Below are 15,737 nucleotides of genomic sequence, written 5' to 3' on the forward strand. Positions count from 1 at the left end.
TGTTATCAGGGTCCCCTCGTTTGCGTCGGTCTTGTCCCGTTGAATTGCCCACTGCGCGAACGTCCACTGCACATGGTCCCCAGGCCCCTTCACTCAGCGGTCCGCGCCGCCGCCTCTCCTCTGGCGGAGGAGTGCCCTCCCCGGGGGGCCCCCTCCCTGGCCGCCCGCTGTCTGAGCGCCGAGGCCAAGCGTGCGGTTTTCTCACGGTCTTTGCACAGAGGCCCAAGGGTGGGGGTCGTGACACAAGGGAGGGCTGGGGAGGCCCAGGTAGAATAAAGACCCCCATGGCCTCTGGGGAGCCGCGAACCTGGACACCGGGCCTGGGCACTTGACCTGGACACTGGGCCTGGACACTGAACCTGGACACCGGGCCTGGGCATGGGCCGGCACCCCAGCTCTACACACCAGCGCCCCTCTCAACCTCCCCCGTGTGGCGGACGTGCATCCCGAGCGAGCCTGTGCACACAGAGCCCCGTGAGCTGCCTCTCGCTGGCTCCAGCCCCACCGTGGCGGCTGCACCTCCAGCTGCTCCTTCCTCACTTCTTCTTCCTCTCACACTGCCCGGTCCAGCCAAACGCTGGCTGCATGAGACGCCGCGGCACTGCTGGGCATGGCCCTCGCGCTGCTGGGCATGGCCCCCACTCTATGCCTCTTCCCCGGAGCCCCCCAACCCCCCAGGAGGCTCATGCAGCTCGGCCTGGGGGCAGGAGTCGCATCTGGAAGGCGTCCAGGCGGGTCCGAGGCCCCCTCTGTGCCCAGCCCACTGGCCAGGTCTCGGGCATGCGCCTGGTCTAGGTGCGGGATCACTGGGGAACCCCGTTTCCTGTGCTCCAGGGACAGGAGGACTGAGACCAGGGAACACTCCTGGCTCCTGAATCTGAACACAGCAGCGTTGCCTCCTTGCGCCCCCAGGAGGTGTCCCCGCGGCCGTGGGCGTGGAGGCGGGGTGAGGCCGGCGGGCACGCTGCCGGCAGAGTGGAGATGCAGAGGCCGTGGGGGTCCCCGTGTTCGGCACGTGCCGCCCCGAGTCTGCGGGTGTCCCTGGTCCTGCCCGCCCGCTGCCTGGCAGGCGGCTGTATTTTAGCGAGGCCGCCTGTCCCCGGGACGTCGCCATTGCGGGGAGACGTCGGGAGGGTTCCTCGTTCAAGGGGCCGCTGCGGCTAATGAGGCCCACTCGGGCCCCGGCGCTCCCAGCACAGCACACCCGGCGCCCCCTTGTGCGGGCTTGGGGGGGGTCACGAGGGCGTTTCTCTGCAGGGAGCAGGTGGCTGCCCTGACCCCCTCAGCCCCGGCTGTGGCTGCGCTCGGAGGGGGAAATAGACCCCCCTCTCCTGGGCCCTGGGAGGACGGAGGGCAGAGGCTCAGGGCGCTCTCTGCAAGGTTCTGGGGAGTCTGAGGGAGTGGAGCCTGGGGCCGACCGCTCCCAGGACAGAGCCACGGCTGGGGCACAGGGGAGCAGGGGCCGCCACGCGAGCAGGGGAGAGGCAGAGCCCAGGCCACTGGGGCTGGACCCCCCCAGAGGCCTCCCTGGGTCTCCAGGCCCTGCTGTGGAGTGGGGGCCTGTGGAGTTGCCATGTGGGGCCTCCTGTGACTCTCCCCACCCCGTGCAGCCCCTCCCGGTGATGCTCCTGGCAGGGCTGCAGCCCCGCAGAGGAAGAGAAGGCGGGCCTGGCCCCTCCAGGGCCCAGAACCCTGGGGGCAGCTGCCCTCGCGTCCAGGTGGGGCCTGGATATGGACTCAGAGGACTTCACACCGGCGGGGGCCGCGGCTGCTCAGCGGGCCCGAGGACTCGGGCTCACACTCAGCCCGTGTGCCCCCGCGGGTGTGCTCCGGCCCGCGGCCTGTTGTCTGTCTCCGGCCTTTCCAGCTGCTGACAGGCCACATGCTCCAGAAAGGGAAACGTGTGTATAACGTGCAGCACAGGCCGAGGACGTGCCACAGAGGTGTGCAGCGTCTCTCTTCATAGTGAGTCGCTGAGGAGCAGACAACTCACAGCGCAGCGCGTCGCATGCACTTTATATAGCGATCGGCGCGTCTGGTCAGCGCATCGTCTCTCTCTAATGAAATCTGTGTTATCTGAGTGTCCACTCTGTGCGGCCATCTGTCCCCTCACGCCCCAGCGCTCCCGCGTCCTGGACCCCCGAGATGTCTGTGATGCCGCAGTGTGTTGTGTTAACCCACGTGCGCACATCGATGGATGTTTCGTGGACGTGGTGTGTGTGTCACCACAGGGCCCCGTCTCATCTGTCCACTCCGCACGGGCAGCCCCAACCTGCCGCCTGCCCAGCCCCGCCGGCTGCTTCCGCCACTGTGGGGGCCCTGGGGAGCCCCTCCGCTCCTCCCTCCCAGAAAATCTACTGAAAGGCCACTTGTGCTTTTGGGAGGCGTGACGTTTCCTCGGTCCACGGATGACGAGCCGGGACTGAGGTCTTGGCGCGGCGCCGGAGCAGACGCTCCTGTCTGGGTTCCAGACGGGCATGAGCAGAGGGGGCAGTGGCTGCGCGGCACCCCACCCCGCACAGCTCAGGACACGGGGGTGCCCTTCCCTTCGGGGCACCTGCATGGGATGGGGGTTCCCCGCTTTCCTCTCGGAGTTTGTGCCGCATGGATCCCAGCCCGGTCCAGAGGAGCACTCATGCCGCCTGCTGCTCAGGTTCTGGCCCCGCCGAGACGGACCGCCCCTCCAAGTCCCAGGCGGCCAGCAGGGCCCTGCGCCCCCCAGGGGCCCCCCGGCTTGCAGCCTCACCGCACCCCGGGCCCCGCGCCTCCCCGGGCCCCGCGCCTCCACCAAGGCTGGCCAATTTCCGTCGTCCACGGAGACCCCGGCCCCCCTCTCCTGGGCCTCCTTGCTGTGCTCCCACTCTTTCCTCTCCGGCAGCGGGGCTCCCCCATGCCCCCCACCCTGCTTGTTCCCTGCCTGCCCACCCCCATCCTCTCGCTCTCCGCCATCCGCCAGCAGGGAGCAGAGCGATATATGTCTGACTGCTGGACGGCAGAATTCACCAGAAACTTGGGCGGGGGGTGGGGGGTAGGGGTTGTGTTGCTCCTGATTGGCTCAAATCAATACATGACAACCCCCCCCCCTTGGCCTCGGTGCTGCAGGGACTCAGCGGGCCGGCGGGAGGTGCAGCCAGGATGGAGAGGCCCCGGGTCCTGGGTGTCAGTCCCAGCTGGGGGCTCAGGGGCCATCGGGGTGCTCTCAGGTCCTTCATTGAAACTGAGGGGCAGGAGTCCAGAGTCGCTCCCACCCGGCGCTGCCCTTTCCAGATGCCGCCAGGTGGGGCTCGTGGATCGGCCTCTCTCATCTCGGGCGGTTAGAGACTGGCCCTCGGCTTATCCGGCCTTCTCCGGCCGCCACCGGCGAAGTTCATGTTGACCAGCTTCGAGTGACGGGCTCGAGTGCAGGCTGTGGGGTTCCTTGCAGAACAGAAAATTAGGCCGAGAAACTAGACTTAAAATGGACAGGGAAGGCCCAGCAGGTGGACCGGGGAGGCCGTGGGAGCCGGGGGCGCCGGGGGGCCGTGCGTGTGGGGATTCGTGCCAGAAAGAGGGTGACTGGCGGCACTGCCTGCCCCTCTCCTGCTGGCCTCAGGGGCTGTGTTAAAAAGGCCCCATGAGGCCACCCTCTGGCCAGGGCCACAGAGCCGGCGGGGAAGGGCTGGGCCGACGCCTTCTCTCTCGTGCCGGAGAGCCTGAGAGCCGGGGACGCACACGGGCTCCCCGCTGGCCCTGCCTGCTCCCCACACCCTCGCCTCTGATCTGCCGTCCTAGGGGCGGGCTCCGGGCGGGCTCGGCCCTGCCGTTCCCACTCACCTCTCGTGGGGGCTGCTGCCTTTCCGGCCCTGCTTCCCGCAGCGCGTGGGGCGACAGGCCTTAACCCCAGCGGGATTCAGAACCAGTTTCCCGAGTCCGGTCCACCCTCCGTGTCAGCAGCCGCTGGCAGATGCCCGGGCGTGAGGACCGACACGCCCTCAGCGAGGCAGACTCCGGCCTCGGCTGTTTCCCTGGGCCGGGAAGCAGGGGCGCCGAGGAGGTGCGGATTTCCGGCTCACGCGGGCTCTCAGCACACGCGCACCCGCTTAGCGCTGCTGGCAGGACGGGCCTCCCTCCCGGAGAAGCCCCCCCCCCCCATAAGACAACGCAGACGCGTCTCTTTGATCGCGGGAACAGTAGCTTAATTGCCTCGGCCATTTAGCAAGCAACCAAATGCTCTGATAGGTTTGCTAATGAAATGTTTCATGCTATCTGCATCCTTTGAGGGGAGAAGAGAAAGCAAGCTCACCCCAATCTATAAATCAAGTTAAATTATTCCCACTCCTTTCTCGGGAGACTCCTTCGCCCGCCCCGTGTTCTATTATCTGCACGAAACAGACGCCGGCCCAGGGAGCGGTGACAGGACCTCCGAGCAGATGTAACGAAGCAGTTGCAAAGAGCGCCCCGAAGAAACGGAGCCGCTGATGCAAGAGCTCACGCCCCTCCCCGCTCTCCAGACCCGTGTGGGGCCCCCGCCGAAGCAGCAAGCTATGTCTGGGGGGTTCCCCAAAGGGGCCACACCAGGAAACGCGGCTGGTGGCCAGATGTGGCGCCGGGAGTTCTTTGGGGGGCCGGGGGAGGGGAGAGGAGGAAGCGCAGGTGCAAGCTCGGATGTCAGTGGGAGCAGGAGCAGGGATGGGGGGTTTGCCCTCCTGGGGCTGTTGCCTGCAGAGATGTTGCTGCGGCAGCGAGGACGTTGCTCAGGGTCTCCCGCCCTGGGGGTGCTCCCTGACACGGGGCGGCGGCCGGAGTCCGGCCTCCCACACCTGCCAGCCCTGCGCTCTGCGACTCCTTCTCCCACAGCCAGGGGGCAGCACGAGGCTGCTGGGCGGCGCGGCCGTGGGGCCCCGGCTTCAGCCCACACCTGCCGGGGCTGCCCTGGCTCTCCCGGCTCTCCCGCCCTCCGCCATCTTCCCGGGCACATCTTCTCGGAGCCCCTGGTAGCGACCCATCACCCCGTTGTCTCCAGCAAGCTCCTCAGGAGAGAATGGCACTTGCTGGGGCGGGGAGGGAAAGACCAGTCGTCTCAAGAGAGAAGATACGCGGTCGGCTGCGCGCCGGCCAGTGCCAGCAGCTGCCCGGCGTCATTTGTTTCTCTGACGTGTCCAGGCAGTTCATCATCACGCCCGCCTGCGCCCAAGTGTTAAACTAGAAAGGGGGGTGCCTGGCTCTAGTTTCTGTGGGCACCCACTGCATGTCTCTCGTGAACCCTGCATTCCCCGCTGCAGGGGCAGGAGGCCGCAGGGCGGGTTCCCCATGACCCGAGCAGACGGGGTGAAAGAGGAGAGTGTCCTGGAGCCCTCGGTGGGTTTCAGGCTTTTATTAGGATTTACCAGGAACATGGCAGGCAGGGGTGCCGGGAGGCTGGCAGGCTCCCAGCCCCCAGCAAGTCTTCCCTCTTTCTGGGCTCCCCGGCCTTCTCTCACATTCTCCGCTTCTCTCATGGTTCTGCTTCTCGTGGTTCTTCTGTTTGTTCTCCTGGCATCCCCGTGACGCCGCCCTTGAAAGCCCAGGCTCCGCCCAGGTGAATCCCATCTCCCTAGGCCCACCCCCTGCTCCAGGTGCCGCCATCAGGCATGTGGTCAGGACCGCAGGATCCCTCATCCATCCTGATGGCGGGAGGGCAGGGAAGCCTGATGCTTTTTCACTTCCCTACACACACGCTCAAGATGGACGGTGGGGGAGGTGGCCAGGCCTTTACCCCGCCGCCCCTGCAGCCATCACCTGCGCCTCGAACACCGGCAGCTCCCGGAGCGCGGGGCGGGCCTGATGGGGGACACCTGGGGCACGGTGCGGCTGCGGGAGTGGGTGCAGCTGCGCCTGGAGGCGGCGCCACTCAGAAGCGCCCGAGAGGGCGAGGCCACGAGAGCACGCCAGCGAGAGCCCAGGAGTAAGGTTCTCCGGGCGTGCAGGCCCGCCAGGCCCCCGGCCCCCAGCCTGCGAGCTCGCCCCACAACAGCTGGCGCAGAAAGGGCATTCAAGCCCAAAAAAGCCGCAGAGGCCCCAGACTCTCGTTCCCCGTCTGCCCGGCTGGACGGAGCAGCTGCTGGCCAGCTGGGCCACACAGGCTGCGCCGGGGCCTGCGGCAGGCAGAGCCCCCAGGACGCGGCCACCGACCCTGGCTGACCTGGAAGGTAGGGAGACGGCTGCTGCGGGGGTTCCCCACGCCGAGCCGGTACCGAGGGCGGCTCTAACGGCTGCACTCAGGCCGGGCACTGCGTCCAGGCCGGGCGGGCTGATTTGAAGCTGGGGAGAAGGTGCACCCCACTTGGCTGTGTGGCTGTGTCTCTGGTAAAGGGGGGTCTTGGTTCAGCTGCTGGCCCGAGAGCTGGATTCTGCTGTGGAGACGCCGCTGTTGGCTCCGGGCGGCTGTGCACACGCGTTCCGTAACCTAACAGTGGCTGAGACTGGGCTCAGACTGGCACGTCCTGCTCTGTCCAGACACCCCTGGCCCCGTCACGCTGTGCCCAGGAGCCTCAGGGGGCAGGGGTCCCGTCCACAGCCACACGCTCCTGGGCGAGGGGACACGTCCAGCGACGGTGTTGCCAGCAGAGCTCGTGGGAGCACCCCAGGTGATGGCGGCGGGAGAGCGGGGGTCGTGGGCCCGCGTGTGCGCCGGGTGGGGAACAGCAGCCGCCACCAGGCCGTGGGGGTTCCTGGAGCGAGAGGACAGAGCTGACGGCGGGAGGGGCCGGGGCGGAGGCCGCTGACCCCGGCCTGTCTGCCTGCGCGGCCGCACGGCCCGCTGCCCACGCGCGCACTGTCCTCCGGGCGCCGGGACGTTTCCTGGCGGTGTTTTCTGGGCCCTGCGCCGGGAGCTCGCTCGAGGCGGGGGCTGGCTCAGCCACGCTTCGGGGAAACGCGGGTCCTTTCCTGGAGCTGATTTGTTGCTTCTGTCCCCGTGTTGTTTAAACTCACTTTCCCGTGTCTCAGCCTCGCCCGCCCCCAACTCCTCCTTGGTCTCCGCTCCTGCCAACGCGGGTGCTGGGTTGGTGGAGGGTCCAGGAACCCGCCCTGGGTCACGTCCCCGGGGCTGAGGGGCTGGATGTGGGAGGAGCTTCTGCCATGGCGGGCTGCTGGGCAGGGGGCCCCACCGGTAGGGGGCAGGACTGTGCTATGGGGCTCCCTCCTGCCACCGCGGGGCTGCAGAGCGCAAGGGGCCATCAGTGCTCGTGATTGGGCCTTGCTGCTCAGGTTTGGGGTCCTTTGCTGCGCCTGAGGCGAACCCACACACACCGGGGGCACACACTGCTCACCTGTGCCCAGGCCAGCGCCCGATGGCGACCGTGTCCCAGGGCGCGCGACCCAGGTAAGGGCGTCAGGCGACCCCAGGCCCCTGGCCTGCCCTGCCCAGCAGGTGGTCCCATCACACCCTCCTTAAGACCCTCGGGCTGGCCTGTCCCCCCTGCTGTGGAGGAGACAGCCCCTCCCACTCTGGGGCTTCCAGAGCCGCAGACTCATTATTTCACCCAAGTGCACATTTTTTTTTAACCACAGTTATTTTCAATTCCCTTCGGGGAGCCTGGGGCTTTGCATATTCCTTGAGGCCATTTAGAACCGGGAGGGTGGAGATCTTGTTTGTGTATCCAGGGAGGAACATACAAATTGGGAAGTCTGCCAGGTGCAGGCTCAGCCCCGGCCCCTCCAGGCTGGGAGACCATCAGCTGGCACGTGGCCTGGGGACGCAGAGGGCCACGTGGAGGGAGCAGGTGTCAGCAAGCTGTGTCCCTGCAGACTGGGGGGGGGGGGTCAGGACGTGTCCTGGAGGACCAGAGGCGCTGTCCTGGGTGGTGGGCACAGACAGCTCTGCCAGCGGTGATCAAGCGCGCAAAGGGGAGTTACTCTGGGCATTAGCGCACTCTGGTGCCTTGACAGACCTTCCCAGGCTGCCGTTGTCCTACGACGTGGGGACTGAAGTCGCTGCCCTCATTTCCAGACTGTCCACCTGTGGGCGAGAGTCCAGTTCCTGCCTCCCTCTCCCCTCGGCGCAGCCTGCCCTCCGCTCCAGGCGGGGAGGCCGTGGTGGGCTCGGGCGGCGGCACGCGGAGTGGAGGCCACGGGTGTCAGTGGCTCTGGCTCCCAGGAGGCTGCCTGGGTGGAGCAGAGGCAGCACACAGCTGAGGGGGTGTCAGGGATGTCGTTTTTGGGGCCAATGGGTCTGGAGTGCGGGGTCCTCGGGTTCCCTCTGGGAAAGGTGTCCCTAGAGCTCCTTTTCAGCGGCACCTGCGCGTTCCCAGGTGAGTTTGGTTGAGGCAGAGACGTTGGTTGTATTTAAAGGGCAGGTTTATTAGGGAAGGGACGGGAGAGTAAAGGACACCACAGACACAGCGGGCAGGACGAGCTGCCCGAGAGGGACGGGTCTGCTGAGGGGCCTGTGTGCCCGCAGGCGGGGCCTCGAGGGGAGCGGCCTCTGCTGAGGGTCAGTGAGGAGAAGCCCCGGCAGGTGCAGGGTGCAGGGCACAGGCGGGTCGGAGGCCGCTGCCCTGCGGAGGGAGAGAGCTGGAAAAGCAGCACCTGCAAGGGCACAGGCGGGCAGAGACTGCACCCATACAGTCTTTTTCTCTGTTGGGGGGGGTGTCACTCCTGAGCCTTCGGCCTGTTGCTGATTCTGGACAGCTCTGCAGACTCTGAAAGGGACTGGAGATCCCACAGTGGGCTCCATCTCCATGTCTTTACCCTTGGGCCTGTGCTCCGGACACTCCCACAGCTCCTGGCACCTGCGTGGGTCTTATGCTTTGTGATCAGAGCGTTGGGGCCTGAGCACCTCTGTCCCTGGGGCTGGTCAATGGTTGTGCTAATCCCTCTATCCCCGCCTCTGGCTCTTGGCACCGGGGGAGCCAGGGTCCTGGTCTGGTGGTGCCTCCTTTCCAGTTATTCTATTCGTGTCCTCCATCACCCACCCAGAGCACCCAGGGGCCCTCCCACCGAGTTCCGGCCATCGCAAGGGTTATGGGTCCCCGCTTTAACGCCGTCTCTCCACACCAAAGAGCTGGCTGCTGGGCAGAGGCCCCTGGGTCTCCTGAGGTCACCCCAACCTTGTCAGGAGGCAGCCGGGCACCTGGTGTGACACTCTGGGCACCCCAACAGGGAAGCGGGAAGCAGGCCCCAGCTTGGGGCTCATGAGGCTGCAGAGAAGTGTCAGCAGCAGGTGAGGGGCCCAGGGCAGCTGGGAGGGGGTGAGCACTGGCCACCAGCCTCGCCGCAGGAGTTGGGGACCCCAGAGGGCCTTGTAGAGCCTGACCACTGGAAAAAGCATCTCTGGGGTGTCCAGCTTAGTGACCTTCCACCTCACGGGGCTAAAATCCAGACGGGGTGAAGCACCTGGCCCCCACTGTCAGTCTCGGGTCCTAGCTCCGGGCAGCAGAGGCCACGCTGCGGTCTCAGCCTGGATGCTGCCCCTGCCACTTGGGAGCGTGGCCTGACAGCTCTGTCCACTGCTCCCTGGCCCTCAGCGGCCAGCAGGCCAAGGAAAGGGGGGCCCCGAGGGACCCCCAGGCCCGCCGCAGCTCCAGGGTGGGGGGGCCTGTGGGGAAGCAGGGCTCTGGGGATGCTGCCAGCAGCTGGCAGACGCAGGTCTGGGCCACCTAATTAGCTGGCATCACCGGCCAGGGCCCCCGGGGCTCTCTTCGGGCTGGTAATGAGAGCCACAATGAGGTCCCAGGAGACCCCTGACGGCGTTTGTTCTGCTCCAGGCCTCATGGGCAGCCAGGCTGGCAGATCATTAAAGGGGAGAGGAAAACTTGGGGGTGAATGCGGCCCCCACCCAGCCCCGTTCCCACCAGCCTGGAGGCCTCTCAGGACCAGACGCTGTCAGCCCGGCGGCCCTGGGCGCTGACCCCACATTAACTGGGCTGGGCAGGCAGTACCGGGCGATAAATCCCCCAGGACGTCGGTGGTGCCCAGACGAAGGTGGGCTTCATGCTGAGCAGGGTCTGTGGGGCCTCCAGGGCCCCCCCCGCGGGAACCCAGGCCCCCCTGACTGGTTTTCACGTCAACAGGCAGGTCCCAGTATTTGGGGCGGGGATGGGGGCCCGAGGGGATGCCCCGTCTTTTCCCTGGAGATTGGAAAATGCAGGGGCGAGGCTTCACGCACAGAGCAGAGACGGCGAGGGTGGGGTGGGAGGTCCCAGAGGGCCACCTGGGGGGACGGGCTGTTACTTCCTGCTGTCCCCACCAAGGGGGGACCCTGCAGCCGGCCGCCAGGCCCCCGGGAAGGAGTGGGGGAGCTTCGTCCTCCACGTGCTGCTCGCGGAGACTCTGGCTCAATCCTGGCTCCCGCCAAGGGCGCCGAATCTGAGGACGTATTTCTTGGCCCGGGGCGGGGGCCGCGCAGCACCCCCACGCGGCTGGGCAACGAGGTCACGTGACTGAATCCTGCTTCCCCAGCGACTGCTGGATCTGTTAGGCCAGAGGTGTCTCCCTTACTGTGGTCTGGAAGCCGTTCCGTGTCAGCCCGCGCATCCCCCCGCCCCCCGAAGGTCCTCCGGTGTCTGCTGGCTCTCGAGGGGCGGCTCTGGTCACAGACGCGGGGCGGAGAGCAGGGCTGGGCCTTTCTCTTCTCCGGGACTTGTGTCCTATGGGGGGACACACCAAGCACGAGCAGACACCTGGGGGTGCACGTCCAGAGCGTGGAGAGCCCCGAGGGTTGGGGCAGGCGGTGGGGGGGTGCAGCCTCTGGCAGGTGGGGGAAAGCTGCACCCTGCACCAACAAGGCGACGTCTGAGCCGCCCCAGGGGTGCCCAGGGCCCGAAGCAGGACAGGTCGGGGAGAACAGCCCCGGAGGAGGCCTGGCGGGGCCAGCTCCAAGGTGGGGGGGCGGCTTTGCCAGAGGGGCGGGCGGAAGGCGGGGTGTGGGGTCAGCCGGCAGGAGGGGCAGGCGGGGGCAGCGCTGCCATGGACAGCCCCCGGGGAGCACGGTTCAGACCCCCTCTGGACCGACGGGCTCTGAGCTGGGGAGTGACGGGATCTGAGTTATGTTTTTAAAAGGTCCTCGGTCAGTTTTCATGTCACCAGCGCTGACAATCTGCTTAGCAGACGAAGCCCCCGACGCAGGGAGTGCAGGGGCGTGAGGAGGCCCCGGCAGACACCGGCCAGTGTCGTGGGGTGACGGGATGCCAGGGACACGCTGCGAGACCGGGCTGGCTGGGCGGGACTCGGGGCAACCTGGAGCACTTTGGGCCCCGCGGCCAGAGGGCGAGGCGTGCCACGTGCGGCCACGGGGTTGGGAAGGGCTCTCGCGCCCCGTGTGCCTGGTTCCAGCGCCTTCCTGGGTGTCAGGAGGACACAGTGCATGGCGGGGGGCCCTGGGGCAGGTGGGGGCACCTGCTCGGCAGGACTGCGTCCGTCTTAGGGCGGAAATCGCTGCCCTCGGAGTGGGCAGGAGGGGGCCCCAGCTGCGTCCTCACTCACCAAAGCCGGACGCCGGCCCGCGGGAGGCCGGTAGGAAGACAAGGACAGCCGCCGCCTCAGTGCAAACTTTATATTTACAGTCGGTGGGTTTATAAATATGTCACATTCTTACAACCTACAGTCCACTCTGCCCCGCCGAGAGGGGCCTCCTGGCAACATGGCTGGCGGGGGACAGGGCTGCCGGGCGCACCGGGGCCTCGCTCAAGGCGCAGTTTAATCACGGCCAGACGGAGGTCGGCTCGGGCAGGGGCAGCGGCTCAGGGCGCCGGCCCCGGGTCAGGAGGGCAGCAGGCGGGCAGTGCCCCCCTCCAGAGGGGAGGCGGCTGGGGGCGGGGGGTGTCTGTCTCATCCACTGTCTAAGGATTCGCTGCTACGCACGGGGTGGGGGGGCGAGAGGAGAGCGAGAGACAGACCGGGGGAGGCAGAGGGAGGAAGAGACAGAAAGACACAGAGGAGGAGGCATCGGGAGCAGCGCTGAGGAGCCAGGGACCAGATGCAGGAGACGCGCGCTGGCTTCATGGTGCCTCCTGTCCCCGACCTGCCAGGGCCGCGCAGTGGACCCGCCCCACCTCCCCCGGGCACAGCCCTCCGACGCCCCCTCTGCGCTGGCTTCCGTCCGAGGCACTTGAGGGCGTCCCGGCTCAGGCCTCCCCAGGGCACGATGCCCGGCGTGCTGCCCACCGGTTGGGGTAGGGTCTGGCCCCCACTCACCCACACCCTGCACCCACACCTGAGTCCTCAACCAGCCCGGGACCGTTACGAGTGTCCGCAGACCCGGGTTTCTCTGGGCAGGCCAGGGGCATGGAGACCCCCCCCTTCCTCATGACTGCAGGAAACTGCCCCACTGTCCCCGGGACCGAAGACCCCCCCTTTGCAAATACAGGGGTGCCCAAGCCACAGGCTGAGGCCTGCTAGCTTGTTCTTGATGCCTGGCCGCAGCGATGTCTGCAGCCGTGGTGCCCATGGGGCCTGGGCTGGCTGGCGGTGGGCACCAGCAGCTGGGAGGTGGCACGGGCAGGCCTCCCGGGAGCCCGGCGGCCCCGTCCCTGCTCACCCGCAGCCCGCCTGCCTCAGCCTGGCCTGGCGTCCCCGTGTGTCCCTGCGGCCGGGCGCGGTGGCGTCACCACACCCAGGGCGCGCTGATGCTGCGGGAGACTGTCCCCTCCCGGGACTTCCCAGAGGCTCAGCCACTCACAAGTCTCAGGAACCTTCCACGGGTGGGAAATCTCAAGCTCGGCAGCCCTGGGGGCCCCTGGGGGGAAGGCGCGTCCCTCCCTGGTGCTGAGCCAGGGCACCTCAGGGGCTCTGCAGCCCCCTGTCCTGCGTTGCCCCCCAGGGCTCGTGGCCACAGCCCCGCACTAAAGGCCAAGAGGTGAGAACAGGCTGTGGGGTGCAGCTCACACCCCCTCCCGCGGCCGGTCCGGGTGGGCGTCCCCGGGGTACAGGTCCCGGCAGACCCAGCCCTCAGCCTCCTCGGTGTGGGCCAGCACGGTTGGGCGGCCGCCCCCCGGGGAGCCAGCGGTGAAGGTGCTGAACTTGACCCTTTTCCTCTTGGAAGTGGGGGAGGCCGGGGGCTCGCCCTTCTGGTCCTTCCCGCCAGAGCCCGGTGGCATGGGGGCCCCGAAGAGCTGCCCGTTGAGCCCCCTGAGGGTGTCCGTGCCGAGGAGGAACTTGCTCTCCTCGAAGTCCAGGCTGCGGTCGATGGCGGTCACCTGCTCGCCCTGGGGGGACGCGAAGGCCGCGGGGCTCTCCAGCAGCGCCGTCCGGCGGCTCAGCCCCACCCAGTCGTGCGCGTGGCTCACGCCCTCCTGCTCCTCCAGGGGCACCTGCTTGTGCCGGTACCTGAGCGCGAAGGTGGCGCAGTTGGCCAGGAAGACCAGGATGGCCAGGCAGAAGACGCCCAGCAGCGCGTACATGCCGATCTCCAGGTCGCTCAGCCCCTTGGCGGCCTGCGTGGGGTCCTCTGCGTCCCCGGTGCCGCCGGGCAGGTCCCCCGGGGCGGGCAGGCTGGTCAGGTCGACGGGGACGGTCTGCAGGCGGCTGTCATCGAAGAGCCGCCCCCGGCCGCCCCCCTGGAAGGTGGCCCTCTCGGTGGTGGTGCCCCTGCCCTCCATGAGGCCGCCGGGGGAGCTGCTGGAGAGGGGGCCTTCCTGGCCGCCCCACTCCTGCCAGGGCTTCCGGGGCCGCCGGTCGCCGCCGTGGTGCTCCAGGGGGGCCCCCGCCCCCGGGGGGCGGCTGTCACTGGCGTTGGGGTGGGCGTCGCCCTGGCTGAACCTCACCCTGACGTTGGCCGTGCCGACGGCCAGCACGCTCTTGCGCTTGGACTTCTGGCACGACTCGCTGATGGCCAGCTCCACCCGCACCAGGGCGCCCTGGCCCTCGGCCTCGGCCGCGACCACCGGCCACTTGAACGTGGGGTCCTGGTGGGTGGAGACCACCTTCTCATCCAGGGACGTGGCCAGCAGGGAGAAGTCCTTCCCATCGTAGATGTCCAGGGGGGTGACGGAGCCGTCGCTGAACTGGACCCAGCAGCTGGTGGCCGCCTCCTGCGGAACGAAACAGGCAGCTGGGTCAGAGCGGTCGCCCCGAGCCTGCCGGGCACCCGGTTCCAGCGAGAATGGCGAGGAGCCCCCGCGCTGTGTGGACACGGGAGGAGGCCGTGCGCACCATGGAGGGCAGGACGCCGATGACGCTATAGAGACAGACGCAGCCGGCGGAGCCCTGGCCGGCGACCGGCCTCCTGACGTGGGCTCCTGCGCTGCCAAGACGGCCGCCCGGCGGGGCCTGCTCTGCCCAGCGATGGCCGCTCGGCAAGGGGCGTGGCCGGTGACAGGGTCACTCCCTAGGGCTTAGAGGAGAAACACCCAGGCGTCCTCTTCAAGTGGCTGATGCCGAGTCCCCGCCGTGGCTCCCGGTGCATGTGAGACCCGGGCCTGACCGGGAGCCCCGGGCCGCAGCCTGCGTGGCTGGTCCCGCCTGCTGGGGTCCGCGGGACACATTGCACCAACTCGTGGGGTCACCCTGGGCCTGCCAGCTGAGGGGCGAGAGCCCCCACAGCCCGTCCCCACCTTCAGGGGAGGACAGAGGGGCTCGGAGGCCGTGCACAAGGCCCCCCGCCTGCACCTTTGTCGCTCTGGGGCCGGTCTGGGCGGGGAGCCGGTCAGAGGGGAGTGGCCCCACCCCCCCCCAGCGGGCCTGTCTCCTGGCGGACAGTGATGCTGGCTGCCGCCCTCCACCCTCCGCGGCCTTCTCCACTGCCACAGTGACGAGAGGGGACGAACTCGGGGTCCGTGGGCCCCACCCCCACCTGCCTGGACCCGGGAGATAGTTGCCAGCATGGGCACCCCGCAGCCCTGCGCCTCCTCTTGCTCTGAGTCAAAGAGGAGACACAGGCTGGGAGCCAGAGCTGAGGGGGTGCTGGGCGCCCTGATAAAGCCGGGGTGAAGCTCCACTCGGGCACCCGGGGCAGGTCTGGCGTGAGTGCGTGTTTGGGTTCAGTGTGGGGGAGGGAAAGAAGGGGCACCACAAGCGGGGGGCTGCGAGCCCCCGAGTTCCTGCAGCCTGGGCCAGGCCTGGTGCTGCATCTGCTTGAGGGGGGGTCCTCTCTCCCGCCCCACAGTGTGGGCCCACACAGGGCCAGGCCAGCGTGTCGGCGCTGGTGGGGAGGCCTTGGGAGCGAGGTGGCGGCCCCCGCGACCTCCTCTCCAGTCACCCGGGGAGCCCGGGTCTGCCAGGATCCTAACAGGCATCTGGTGCCAGCTGGCGCCTCGAAATAAGCATCAGGCCAATTGCTGGCAGGGATGAGGGCCAGCCAGACGGGTGGGGGCACCACGGTAGGGGTGGGGGTTCTACCCATGCCCTTCCCATGGTGCCTGCCCCTCCTCAGCCCCCGCTGGCTGCAGCCTGGCCCGAGGGCGAGCGGCCGTTCCTCCCCACGTGTGGTCTGCACCCCGTCTGGCTTCCGTCCCTGAAAAGGGAGGTTTGCCCTTGGCTACACTTGTTACTGGGTCATCCCCTATCAAGGTGTTCTGACCCTGCACCCGGCCTTGTGGGGCTGGAAGTGGGGGGCATGGAGTCTGGGGGACCCCATGAGCCTGCCTTGGCTCCCTGCTGCTCAGCACGGCCTGGGGGCACTGCCTGGGGGTCACCTCCAGTGGGGGACGCTTCAGGGCGGGGTCCTCGCCAGTTGGGGAAGCCACAGGAACTCTTTCAGCCCCCAGCAGCCCACAGCCAACCTCTGTCTCGGGGTGTGGAGAGCAGGGTGATGGGGGGCACCAGAATCGGGGCACTCCAGA

At 68.0% G+C, this 15,737-nt stretch overlaps 1 protein-coding gene across 1 annotated transcript in view; it reads right to left on the reverse strand.

Annotated features, from left to right (window-relative positions):
* Positions 1–12,487: 12,487 nt before the first annotated feature.
* The window catches only part of TMEM132D (transmembrane protein 132D), a 202,006-nt gene continuing 198,756 nt past the window's right edge, over positions 12,488–15,737 (reverse strand). Inside the window, exon 9 of the mRNA XM_037511328.2 lies at positions 12,488–13,988. Coding sequence (XP_037367225.1) covers positions 12,840–13,988 — 1,149 coding nt within the window. The 3' untranslated portion in view covers positions 12,488–12,839. The remainder of the gene's footprint in view (positions 13,989–15,737) is intronic.

Source organism: Talpa occidentalis, unplaced genomic scaffold (assembly GCF_014898055.3).
Source record: "Talpa occidentalis isolate TD23 unplaced genomic scaffold, MPIMG_talOcc4v2.1 talOcc4.14, whole genome shotgun sequence".
In the NCBI taxonomy this organism is placed as follows: domain Eukaryota; kingdom Metazoa; phylum Chordata; class Mammalia; order Eulipotyphla; family Talpidae; genus Talpa; species Talpa occidentalis.